The sequence below is a fragment of the Schistocerca gregaria genome, chromosome X (genome assembly GCF_023897955.1).
Source record: "Schistocerca gregaria isolate iqSchGreg1 chromosome X, iqSchGreg1.2, whole genome shotgun sequence".
Classification (NCBI taxonomy): Eukaryota; Metazoa; Arthropoda; class Insecta; order Orthoptera; family Acrididae; genus Schistocerca; species Schistocerca gregaria.
In genome coordinates, this window is record NC_064931.1 from 250137113 (window position 1) to 250150777 (window position 13665).

The 13665-nt window shown below is 39.4% G+C and overlaps 1 protein-coding gene across 2 annotated transcripts in view; it reads left to right on the forward strand.

Annotated features, from left to right (window-relative positions):
- LOC126299421 (uncharacterized) overlaps positions 1-13665 on the forward strand; it is a 50124-nt gene that overhangs the window by 12221 nt on the left and 24238 nt on the right. Inside the window, exon 3 of one of the 2 annotated variants that reach the window (XM_049991318.1) lies at positions 7622-8203. In XM_049991318.1, coding sequence (XP_049847275.1) covers positions 7622-8203 — 582 coding nt within the window. Of the gene's footprint in view, positions 1-7621; positions 8204-13665 lie in introns of those variants that run through there. The other variant, XM_049991319.1, reaches the window with a different exon arrangement.

A 13665-nucleotide genomic window follows, 5' to 3' on the forward strand; every position in this document is an offset into this window, starting at 1 on the left:
GATTGAGTAGTTTGGTCCCTTGTACAACCAACCAACCATGGGCTCTACACCATGGCTTCCAGTTTTCAGCCATGAATTCATGTTACGCACTCCTGTCGGCGTCGTACACAGTGCACCACTGTGGCGTTCGCCTAGTGACAGGAGCTTTTAGAAAGAGTCCAGTAACCAGTGTCCTGGTGGAGGCTGGAGTCCCTCCATTGCGGATCCGACGTGCTATACTGCTCGCCAGTTACGTTGCACACATTCGTAGTTCTGCTGAGCTAAGGACTTGGTTTCCTTTTCCCCACCTGCAGCAGTTCATCTCCTGCATCAGCGGTCCATGTCAGGGCTCATCATTATGGTTTGAGAGAGAGATCCCTTCTCTCTGGAGTCCTTCCCTTTACCACCTGTACTTGAGGTCCACTCACGTACACTTCATGGTGTACTCATCAGCTAAAGCATGTCTGGACCTTCTGCATGGCCCTAAGGACTGTTAACCCTGCTGCTCTCAGCTGTCACTTCCTCTCAATTCTTGATGTGTTGCAGGACTCTGATCTTGTTTATAGCTGGCTCGATGGCTGACGGTAATGTTTGCTTTGCTTATGTCCACAGGGGCCATACCAAACAACATTCCTTGTCCACTGGCTGCAGTGTATTTACTGCAGAGATTGTGGTCATATCTCGTGCACATCAGTACATCTATTCCTGTTACGCTGAGTCGTTCCTTCTATGTTCTGACTCCCTGAGCAGCTAAAGAGCTATCGACCAGTGTTAACCTCACTATCCTTTGGTAGCGAGCATCCAGGAGTCCATTTCTGCCCTGGAACGGTCCAGTCATTCAGTGGTGTTTGTGTGGACCCCAGGACACACAGGAATTCCTGTCAATGAACTTGCTGTTAGTCTGGCCATACAGGCTACATGGAACTGCTCCTGGAGATTGACATCTGACATGCGTTCTGTCTTGCGCTGCAAGGTTTTTTGGCTTTGGGAGATGGAGTGGCATAACAGTAGGCACAACAAACTGTCATTAAGGAGACTGTGAATGTATGGAAGTCTTCTGGGGGCTTCTAGCAGGGAATCGGTTGTCCTTTGTTGGCTCCACATTGGCCATACATGGCTCAGATGGTTACCTTCTCAGTGTCGCTGTGGCTCCCAAATGAGTTATCCACCTCTTGCTAGACTGCCCACTTTTGGCAGCTTTGCAGTTGACTTCTAACTTTCCCAGCACCCTACCTCCGGTGTTGGGTGACAATGCCTCAACAGTAGGTTTAGTTTTAAGTTTTATTCGTGATGGTGGGTTTTATCATCTGATCATAGTTTTAGCACATGTTCTTTGTCCCTCTGTCAACCCTAAGGCTTTTATGGTTGACGTATTAACGTGTTGCAGAGTGGTTGGCATCTTTTTATTCTCATGGTCAGTAAGCCATGGAAATCTTCCTAGTTTTTAATTTCCTCTCCCTGTTCCTTGAGTGTCTGGTTTTCTTGTCCTGTTTTGCCCATTGTAGTGTTTGTTGTCCTCTCGTTCTTCCGTTTCTTCCTTACTCCTGTTATTGTTCCGTGTGTCTTCTTTCCCCTGCGTAATTGTTCTACTGGGAACAAAGGAGTGATGACCTTGCAGTTTGCCCCCTTCCCCCCTTTCAATCAACCAACCTGCAACTTTCCTGGTGAGTGTGAACCCATCACCCTTGGCTTCATGTCTCAGCCATTGTTCACCTTGGCCTTCATTTGCTTCCTAAGGATGCTACTAAAGCCTCGCTCTATCACCTTCAGCTGCATGACCTTCGCTCAGAACTTCACGGTGGAACCTCTGTGTACACTGTAGACTCTGACTGGTGTCTGGTTTGCCTTTGTCATTGGCACTGACGCTTTTCGGTATCTGTTTCTGGAACACTGCTCAGTATTTAGAGCACAGCTCTTCCACCTTTACCAGACCATGCAGTACATGTGGTGAGACAGAGTTTAAAATTGCATCATCTGCTGCGATTATCTCTGCCCTTTAATGCATCCGTGTGCTGTACACTGTCCATCCCTTAGTGCAACATGTCTAGGAAAGCTGTCACTTGCTCAACCTTGATGGAGCCACTGTGATGTTCGTGGGTTACTGGTAACGACGGCCTGACAATAAATGAGGCCGCTGACGATGCTGCCAAGGCTGCAGTCCTTGTACCTCAGCTTGCTAGTTCTTACATTGCCTCCGATCTGTTACTGTCAGGGGGTAATGTCACTTTGGCATCACCATTGCTCCTCTCTTCATGGGAACAAGCTCTTGGTTATTAAGCTGCTCTGCAGCTTGGATGTGGGATCCCATATGGAACTCTGAGACGACTCTGGTGAAGAAAGATGATAGGAAGCATGACATGGGCCCACAAAGTAAGCAGTATTCTATTAATTATAATGCTTTCTTTGATTTTGGAGCAAAATGAGAATTACTAACTGAAGTATTAATTCACATAAAAATTAATTGAATTACACTTTAATTTCTCAATCTTTTTTCAGTGAAGAATAACTCACATTTCAATTATTATTTATAGGTAGCCTTGGTGAAGAGATTGAGAAAAAATTGCTCACTTAAATAAGACAGTTACAAATGTGTGAATTTCCACTAACAGGAGGAACTCTTCGTAGGCTGGTGTCCCAGTTTGCAGAAAGAAATGAAATTCCTAATTGATTTTCTAAATAAAATCAAATGACAGGTTCTGAAACGTAACCCACAGCTAGCTATGAAAAAGCTACAAGGTCTCTATTGATAGGGCTATGGGAATGAATATAAAAATTATAGTAAGATACTTTTTTAGTTCTGGATGTCCTAACAGCAAATTCTTTACTGGAGGAACTACATCTCATGGTTGAAACTCTTTTTAGTGTGAGATCAGTGTCCAATGGGAAACTCAGCCAGTCAAGTACTAAAGACCTTATAACAGTTAGATACTCAAAAAACTAAAGTGAAAAGTAATGTTAGTATATTTAATCAAAATATTGGGGATTGAAGAATAAAATTGATGAGCTTCTGCTTTGTTTAGAAGATACAGAAACTGAGAATGTAATAGACGTACTATGCCTGTCTGAGCATCACATTGTCACGGATATGCAAAAGGTTAGCATCAATGGGTACAAATTAGCTGCACATATAAGTAGAGATAATATGATGAGAGGAGGAGTTGCCATATATGTCAGATGCTTCCACAGTGTAAAAAATTTAGAAACTATAATATTTTGTGGAGAGCAACATATGGAAGCATGTGCCACTGAACTAAAACTAAATGATGGCGCTTTCATAATTGTAACAATGTATAGGTCCCCCTCAGGGAATTTCCAGCTATTTCTAGAAAACGTGGATGCTTTGTTGTGCTATCTGTCAGACAGGGGGAGGCAAATTATCATTTGTGGGGATTTAAATGTTGATTCCCTGAAAGAGTGTAATAGGATGAATGACCTTGTAGTATTACTCAGTTCTTTCAATTTGAGCTCCATCATTGATTTTCCTACTCAGATAACAAAGAACAACAGGACATTGATAAATTTTATAGACAAAGATAAATTTAAGGACATAAACGCTTATCTTGTTGAGAATGGTCTTCCAGATCATGGTGCACAGTTAGTTACAGTACATGACATAGCTCCATGCAGTATATCAAATCAGAATTTCAAAGCAGTGTGTTCAATTAACAATATAAATACTGCAAACTTTAGGGAAAGCCTAAAGCAGCTAGACTGGGATGAAGTGTATAAGGAACCTGATGCAAACTTGAAATATAACTTCACGATACATTTTTAAGGGTATTTGAAAATTATTTTCCCAAGAAAATAGTTAAACATAATTCCGAGAAAACATATAAAAAACCTTGGCTAACTAAAGGAATAAGAATATCTTGCAACCGTAAAAGAGAACTGTATCTAACAGCAAGAGGGAGTACTGACCCCGAAATTGTTCAATATTATAAAAACTATTGTGATACTAAGAAAAGTTATCAGTAACTCTGATAATAAAATTAAAGCAATTTGGAATATTATTGAAAGGGAAACAGGGCAACCAAGAGCACAGGAAGACATTAGTGCCATAAAACTGAATGACAAGTGTACTAACAAACAATCAGAAATTGAAAATATTTTCAATAATCATTTTTTAAATGTTGTGGAGAAAATAGGATCTAGATCTTCACTAGAAGAGGCAAGGCTTCTAATAGAAGAGGCCATGTGCAGTTTGAAACAACTGTATTTCCACCAACCACTCCCTCTGAAATGAGTAAAATAATAAACTCATTGAAAAGTAAAAGCTCTTACAGAATTGATGGCATTTCCAGCAAGATACTTAAAGCTTGTTCCCCACAGATAACTAAGGTTCTCAGCTATGTATGTAATATCTCTTTGGAGGAGGGTGTTTTCCCCGATAGACTGAAATATGCCATTGTAAAACCATTGCATAAAAAGGGGATACGTCGAATGTCAAAAACTATCACCAATCTCTCTTCTGACAGCTCTATCAAAAATTGAGAAAGTAATGTGTTAAAGAGTAGCCTCCCATATTTGTAAAAAGAAAGTACTAACAAAATGTCAGTTTGTATAGCATTTTCTGTTGAAAATGCCTTTCTGAAAACCAAACTTTCACTGATCACAAAAAATACCAATGGGTGATATCTGGTTATTCAGAGCATTTGATATTAGATCACTCAAAGGCCTTTGATTGTGTAAATCATGGAATTATTTTAGATAAGCTAAATCATTATGGTTTGAGGGGGGCAGTGCACAAATGGTTTAATTCATACTTAACTGGAAGAATGCAAAAAGTTGAAATAAGTGGTTCATGTAATGTTAAAACAGCTGATTCCTCAAACTGGGGGGGGGGGGGGGTGCTATCAAGTACGGGGTCCCACAGGATTCAGTCTTAGGTACTTTACTGTTCTTGATATACATTAATGACTTACCATTCCATATTGATGAAGATGCAAAGTTGGTTCTTTTTGCTGATGATACAAGTATAGTAATAACATCCAAAAACAAAGAACTAAGTGATGTAATTGTAAATGATGTTTTTCACAAAATTAAGTGGTTCTCAGCAAACAGACTCTCTTTAAATTTTGATAAAACACAGTATATACAGTTCCATACAGTAAATGGCACAACTCCAGTTATAAATATAGACTTTGAACAGAAGTCTGTAGCTAAGGTAGAATTTTCAAAATTTTTAGGTGTGGCCATTGATGAGAGGTTAAACTGGAAGCAACACATTGATGGTCTGCTGAAACGCCTGAATTCAGCTACGTATGCTATTAGGGTTATTGCAAATTTTGGTGATAAGAATCTCAGTAAATTAGCTTACTATGTGTACTTTCATTTACTGCTTTCATATGGCATCATATTCTGGGGTAATTAATCGTTGAGTAGAAAAGAATTCATTGCTCAAAAATGTGAACTCAGAATAGTTGATGAAGCCCACCCATTGTCATCCAGCAGACATCTATTTAAGCATCAAGGGATCCTCACAGTATATATATTCACTTATGAAATTTGTTGTTAATAATCCTACTCAGTTCAAAAGTAATAGCAGTGTGCATAGCTATAACACCAGGAGAAAGCATGATCTTCACTATGCAGGGCTAAATCTGACGTTGGCACAGAAAGGTGTAAATTATGCTGCCACAAAAGTCTTTGGTCACCTACCAAACAGCATCAAAAGCCTGACAGTCAACCAACATTTAAAAATAAATTAAAAGAATTTCTAGATGACAACTCCTCCTACACACTGGCTGAATTTTTAGATATAAATTAAGGGAGGGAAAAAAACTAACTTGCACATTAGTGTCATGTATTATTTTGTGTAATGTAATATCGTGTACAGACATCTTTCATTAACCTGATATGTTCCACATCATTACGAAGTGTCGTATTCATGATCTATGGAACAAGCATTAATCTGATCTAGTCTGATAAGCCTGGCCGCCCATTGAACATAGATGAAACTAGGTTTCAGATGAATTGTAGGCCAGACAAAATAACAGGTGGTGGTTCTCCTTTGTTCAAGTTTCTTCCCAAGAAAAAGGGTAAACCATAACGGTAATCACTTGCTGCAATGCTGAAGCCAACTTCATTCCTCCAGCGCACATTTTAAAAGGTAAAAGAAACAAGTATGAAGGGGAGGCTGGACTTCAGAATGGTTAGATCGAATGTATGAATGAGAGCAGAGTATGTCAAATGATACATTCGTAAGTTGGATGACAGGCCACTTTATTCCCAGAAAAAAAAACAAGGAAAGTTAGTTCTGCTTCTTGAGGGGCACACTTTGCATTCTACTGATCCAGATATGCTTGACCTTGGAGCAGAAAATGTGATCCGGATTTGTTTACCTCCACATTCAACACACTACCTTCAGTCTCTTGACAGTTTTCATAACACTGAAATAAGCTTTTTACAGGACAGTGCGAACCTGGACATTGTCATCCTGAACATAGTCTAAAGAGTACAGTTCCCAGTCTTCCTCTGTGAAGCCTGGAAGAAAGCTGTAGTTCCATCCAATGCTCAGTTGGGATTTGAAGCTTGTGGCTTGTACCCATACAACCTGGAAAGAAGTCCAGAGGAGGCATTTCAAATTTCTGATCTGGTTGCTACTGATATGGTGGACAAGAATGAAGGATATAACACACTGTAGAGGATGTGCTCAGATTGTTCTCCCACAGAAAGGCAATAGAAGACTTGAAGCACAGGCTGATAGTGATCCAATGCCAGAAACATTGTTCGAAGAAATTACACCTATTCCTATCTTCGATCCAGTACCATAAGGTGCAGAAAGAAAACTGCTGAAGTTCTCACAGAAGGGAGTCGGAAAAAAAGCAGCAAGAGCTATGTCACAGTGAATTAAAAGCAAAAAATCAACTCCAGGTCTTTCTAAGATTAGCAAACCAAGTAACTCAGCAAATGAGTGATTATTGTGCTGAGTGTGCCAAGAATTACTACAATAAAAATGGACCACATGTGGATTGTATCCCGTATGTCATTTGCAATAAATGGTTGGAAGAAAACGTGTGCAATAACTATGCAAAAGAATTGATTTCATTTGGATGCTTTCTTGTCATTTGATTATTCTTAAGTGTATTTATGTTTCTCTATTCCATTTCTTACACACATAATAAATTTGCTTTCTGAATTACTTATTTAGCTATGTTCTATCATAAATGCACAAAACTCTAGTGCTAAAATCTCCTTGCAATGAAACTGTCATCTCACCCCATGCCTGGGGTGAGATGCTTAAACGACAGTTCATAAAAATTAAATACACACATTATTGCTAATGATTTCGTAACGCCAACTGGCTTTTACATACAAAAATTTCATATGTGAACAATATTTGTGCTGATTCTAAATCTCGAATTCTAACTCGACTTTTGGTCCTCCAAACCTTAAGTATGGCGTCTTCCCCAATCTACTCTAATGTATCCAGTTTGATGTGGACTCCGTATCGCGGTGCTACTTAGCATTTTTCACTGATAACATAAGCCTTGGCAAAGGTAAAAAAATCCCAGGACTTGGAGATAGAGCTCCAGTCAATTAGATTTGAAGTCTGACTCTAATACATAGAGCTGCATCACTTCTTGGCTTTTACTGCTCACGAAACTAAAAAATGTCTCCAGCTTAAACTTGTTTGTTACAGGTAGAAGTTGACGACTCTGTTAAGCTCGTAGAAGATAAGAAAGGCAGTGACTGTAACACACCAGAAGAGGGAATGGGGCAAACATATTCGGGTCAGTTTGACACCAAGCAGGATGCCGAACGTGGGGCCACCCCTATTCCTGAAAAAGTGCCTAGTAGCACAATACGTCTGGAAGGCACAAAGTTGTTAAGCATAATACCTGTCAAAGTAAAGACCCGAAAATATCAGAGTAGTGGTACCGGTAGCCCCTTCAGTCCAGAGCCTCTGGGGGACTGTAAACTGTCCTCTTCAGTTTACCTGACGCCAAGCAGTGCTGCAGCAGCTGTCGGAGGCGAGAGCAGTGGGTTTGCTTCTGCAAAAGATGAGCAGCTTGCAGTTGACCAGGAAACTAAATCAAATGACAGCTTTGTGGTGGTTAAGGATGGAAATGAGGATGTAAACGTCAAAGAGGACAAAGAGGAGGAAGAAACTTCAACACCAGGAGGTACATCAGCTATGGAACAAAGCACGGCCACATCACGAAAGAAGAAAGGTGGAATCTCTGCGCTGACGTTAGCGCTTCAGATGGAGAAGGCCAAACAGGTATGTGTTCGAAGCTTCTCCCTGTTTAACGAACTTCATGTAATCAGACTCCCACCGCATGGCTCTCTCTCTCTCTCTCTCTCTCTCTCTCTCTCTCTCTCTCTCTCTCTCTCTCTCTCTCTCTCTCTCTCTCTCTCTCTCTCTCTCTCTCTCCCCTCTCCCTCCCAGAGGGTCAAACTACCATCTATTGGCCATACTAGGTTCACTCACGATTTTTTTAGTCTGAAATACAGCCACATCTTTGTAGCTGAGGTCTCCTTCTGCTGGACTGGCACACATGTTGGCCCTTTGCACTAAATATGAACATGCACAAGGGATTAAGGTTACTGTTACGTGGGCAGTCTCTATTGATATAGATTGCTCACAAGAAAAGAGGTTCTGACTAAGTTTGTGTCCCTGTCTGGCTCATAGCTGGGTTCTCTAAGAAAGTTTAAAAACATAGGCTACACTACTGTAGAGTGGAAGATTCATTCTGGAAATATTGCTGCCAGGAAGAAGTTTTACAAATAGGTAATACCAGAAAAAGGTTAGAAGCTCTAAAAATGTCCAGTGATTCCAAAGGCAGATACGGATAAAAACAGGACCAAAATCTAAAGTGTGAGGAAAAGAGAACTACTCACATACAGGAAAAACAATAACATACCCCCATTTCTGAACAGCTACATTCAAAGAGATTCAGATTTACATAAATGTGATACACCACGCAAAAATCCAGTAATAAGAAAATGTCAGCAAATAAAAGCCAAACAGTATTAAAAGTATTAAAGAAGGAAGAAAGTGAAGTGTCCCTTGATTGTTACATTTATTTTCCATAGATCCCTTGGAGTCTTCGGGATGTGGAAAGACAATTTTTTAGATACTTCTTTACTCAGATACATAGATTTTGTAAAATTCGAATGCTAGCAAGTTAGGATCCTGAATCCTTGTGAAAATATTCAAAAGGATTAAGAGTTGGCCAACAAACTTCTTAAATTCACTCTGGAATCGATCTTTCACTTAAAAGACCTTTAATATGCTCTGGAAAGTTATTGAATGAGTACCCACATATTTGAATCCTTTTTGTACTAATGTTAAGCTTTTATAGTCCTTACACAGATTGTCTTTGGTTCTGGTATTATCATCTTTTGTACTATTTTGTATAGACATGTTGGAAATGGCAAACGAGTATATGTACTGAGAAGCAGTAGCTAGAATACAAAGTTTCTTAAAGAGGCTGCTGCATGATGGAGGACTGAAACCAAATAAAATTCTAATGACTAGTTTCTGAATTTTGAAAATGTTCTCTTTGTGAGAGGAGATTCCCCAGATGATTCCATAACTCATTAGTGAATGGAAGTAGGCCGAATAAACTAACATAATTTTTAAATTGCCTATTTCTGCTATCGTGTGTAATGCAAATGGAAAATGTCACTCTGAAGTGTGAGGACAAGATTTTGATACTCAAGACACTGAAATTGTGATACCTGCATAGTAACACCTGTAAAGATTTTGTGACAAAACAGAATAGAAATAGAAAAACAGAGTGCAGTTATGTCCCTCTTCAATCTGTTCATGGAACAACTCCAGATGAAATCATCCATGTTGCATTAATGCTTACAAAAATATCAGGAATTGGTTATTCCTGATTGTATCATAAAACAATGCATTACAAATCTTTTGACAGGCACATTTCCAGGCGGTATAAAAGTTGCAAAAGGGGTACCTGTGAATAAAAGACAATATAAAAAACTATTGGCCAGTTGCCTTATCAGGGTGTAGTAAAAAATAGAAAAAGTAATGTATAATAGGTTAACTTAATTTTTAGAGAAAAAATGTACTAATACTCAGCATGGAGTTGGGGAAAAATATAAAATTAGTCCCATCTAAGATTTTATATACAATGCCCTGCATACACTGAACAAAAGTTCCACTGGCATTTTTAGACTTTTGAAATACTGGATTTTGGAGAAGCTCAAAGTATATGGTATTAAAGGCACTGCACTAAAATGGTTCTCCTTGTATTTGGCAAAAACAAATATGAGCTAAAGAAAACTACTTCTCAGGTGCAGAAATTAGTCGCTCAGGATCCATTCTTTAGCCAATCCTTTCTGCTGTATATAAAAGATAGTTCTAAATGTTATCACACACATCATGTTTGCAGTTAACACCATCATCCTTATTACAGGAAACTTGCCAAGTCAGCTACAAGCAGCTCTGAATAAAACTACATTACATCTAGATAGTTTGAGAGCAGTAAACTATTAACGCCAAAAACATTTCTAAACTCATTTAAAAGGTGATGCATGAAATGCTTATGTGCCAAAAATCAACAAAATTTCATCCTCTAGAAACTAAATTTTTAGGCATATGGCTTCAAATTAACTTCAAATGGCATACACATAGGAAGAAGATAAATGGAACTATAAATTTTAGTCTCTGATTACTCTGTTAAAGTTACTATTGTCTGGGTTGCCTACTTAGATGAGGCATCCTTCTGTACAGTATTATATTCTGGGTTAATAAATAACCTAGTTCACTCATTTCCCTAACACATAGGAACTGTAAGAGCAATGCAACATGCTCAGTAAACAGATTCTTAGAAACCTGTATTTTGAAAGTAAGTAATCCTGCCACTTCCTGTGTGTATATACTATAAATCTGTAACAATGTTAGAAAGAATTAGATATAAATGAAAATTTTAATATCCATGAGTATCAGACAAAAGGAAAAGCTTCATGCCCACTCACCACATAGCCTACAAAACTACCACAATACAGTGGTATAAAAATTTACAGGTGTTCCACATAAGGTAAAAATCATGTAATTAAACTCTTTTGTAAAACTCTAATGGCGTTCTTACTAGATCATTGCTTCTTTTCAGTGGCAGAATTTTAATATATGAGACCTGAAACAAGTGGTGCAAGCTTGTTTGTGGCTAAAGCTAAAATTTATGGATCTACTGAAACAACATTTCTGCAGTGTTCCTACTGTTATGGTTTTTGTCCCACAGTCTGGAAATATTTTTGGATAACCACATGCACTATTTTGCCAGCTCACTGTTGCTATTGGTGGCAGGTTGTGAAAGAGCAAGGAGTAGAGTGAAAAATAATTACTGTGAACATGAAGACCTGAAATAAGTCAAAGAATTTTCTTGTTGAAGGGCCTCATCCTGGTTTATCAGGTTGTCAGTTTCTACATTCATAATGCATGGAATCACTCAGTGGAAATAATTTTTTTTCAGCTACTGCAGATTTGTTCTTCTGTAAGAGCTTCATAGAAGCAGACACTTTTGTACCTAGGAGAGCTGCCAACGTGAGTGGTGTGTGCTGACCTTCACTTAATGTTCTTTAATGATATTGCCAAATGTTGACCAGAACAGAACTTACGGCCTTAATCTAGAAAACTCAAGTAATGCTCTTATTCCACATTCTCATGGTTACTTGTCTTTGATGCCTAACACTCCACCACTAACATAATGAACCATGTTTCAGATGGTTGTGAATTTGTGGCTGGTAGAGGGTTGTGTGTTAATACTTGGCACTTGCAACATATTGCACCTGTGTAAAAAGTGATACTGTTGTTATAGATAGGTCTGTCGTGACCCCATGTGTGTCTGCTTTCACATGGTTTGAGCCTCTGAGAATAAATAGGCAGGTTTTCATATTCAGATACATCAAAGTTGCCTTGACTCTAACTAGAAGAGTCTCAGCCTCAATATTGGAACATAAATTTTGCAAAATATTGTTTGGCTAGAGTATTTAAATACCACCAAATCCATTGTCACATAGCGGAAGTAACTGAAAGTGACGAAAAAAACTTGTCAGTGCTAGTCTGGAGAAAAGAGTAAAATAATGTGAACAGCAGGACAGGTGCCACTTTAGATTTACATAGTAAGAGCAGCAGTCCAAATAGCAATAGTTAAATTAAAACACATTCACTTACACATCACATAAATATAATGAACTAGTACTGGTGCCATGGCAGCTTGCAGCCCTGTCAGGTTATTAGTCTTACCTCCTTTGTGTTAAGACTTGCTCCTGTATGTCGAAGGACTGGTCTCATAAAGCTCTGTATATTAGCTTAAGTGAAATCACCATCTCTGCATAACTACTGCAATCTACATATACTGTAACCTACTTACTGGATTATTGCATTAGTATCTATAGACAATTTTTACCATCACACTTTAATCCATTACCAAGTGGACTGCTTGTTGATGGCTCCAAATGGGTCCTATCTACTGCACTCTTCTTTCAGTCAAGCTGTGCCATAAATATACATATTTTTACAGTTTAATTCCATCTCACTAGTTCCATATACTCAGATAATTTTTAACAATTTCCTGTAACACCATATTCCAAAAGCACTAAAGTTTTGCCTGAACTCATCCTCAGCCTTGCAAGTCCATGAAAAACTACACGACACCTTCAGAAAAGATTTCCTGACATTAGAATTTGTATTCAGGAGCAGACTTCTCTTCAGAAATGGACTTCTTGCTGTTGCCAGCCTGTACTTCACACCTTCGTCCACTTCTGCCATAGTCACTTATTTTGCTGCCAAACTAACAAAACTGATCTGCTGCAGTTAGTCTTGTTTCTTAATCTAATTCCCTCAGTGTCCACTGATTTCATTAAATTCCATTGCCCCTGTTTTTATCATCTTGTAAGACCTCTCCAGGTTGGTAGTCTCTCTTAATTTGGTCTTCCAAGCCATCTGCTGTCTGACAGGACTGCAATGTCATTAGTAAACTGTAAGGTATTTCCTCCCTAAACAGTTTCTTTTCTTAACTCCTTAGTTTCCTCCACAGCCTGTTCAATGTACAAATAAAATATTGAGTATATGCCACACATCCTGCAGGTCCGGGGTAAGAATAGGCCTGAGGTATTCCTGCCTGTTGTAAGAGGCGACTAAAAGGAGTTTCAACCATTTTGGCCTTAAATGTAATGGTCCCCATTGGGGTTTGACCTCCTTTTTTCAAAATTCTACAGAAGTAAGAGCCTTTTGGGGAAGGACACCTTACGTGGTGTATCACAGGTCCTTGGCACTCATCATGGTAACAGCATTGTAACTGCACATATGGTTCATCAATTTGGGCCTAAACACCTGATGGGTTGCACAAGTTATGTCCATAGTGTGTCCCCATCTGCACTACGATCATGATGGACTTCCCGTGGCACCTGAAATCCAGCACGGTAGCCAGCCTGTTGGTGGGGTCGTCATGTACCCTCCAAGTTGTAGCCCCCCTGTCAACACATGGATCGTACTGCCGATACCTGAGCTACACCCTCCCCCACAAGTCAACGACCCGATGCCTGTCTACCTGGGGCTTCAGGACTCGGTCAACCTGCCAGGTGGACCTTCCTGATGATGGGTGGCGCCCAATGAGGAGAGCCCTGGTCGACATAAATGCACCCCACCACCTCAGTGCGTCAATTGTCCTGGCCTCCACTCGCCTAGATCTTTAGACTGCCCGCATATCAGGA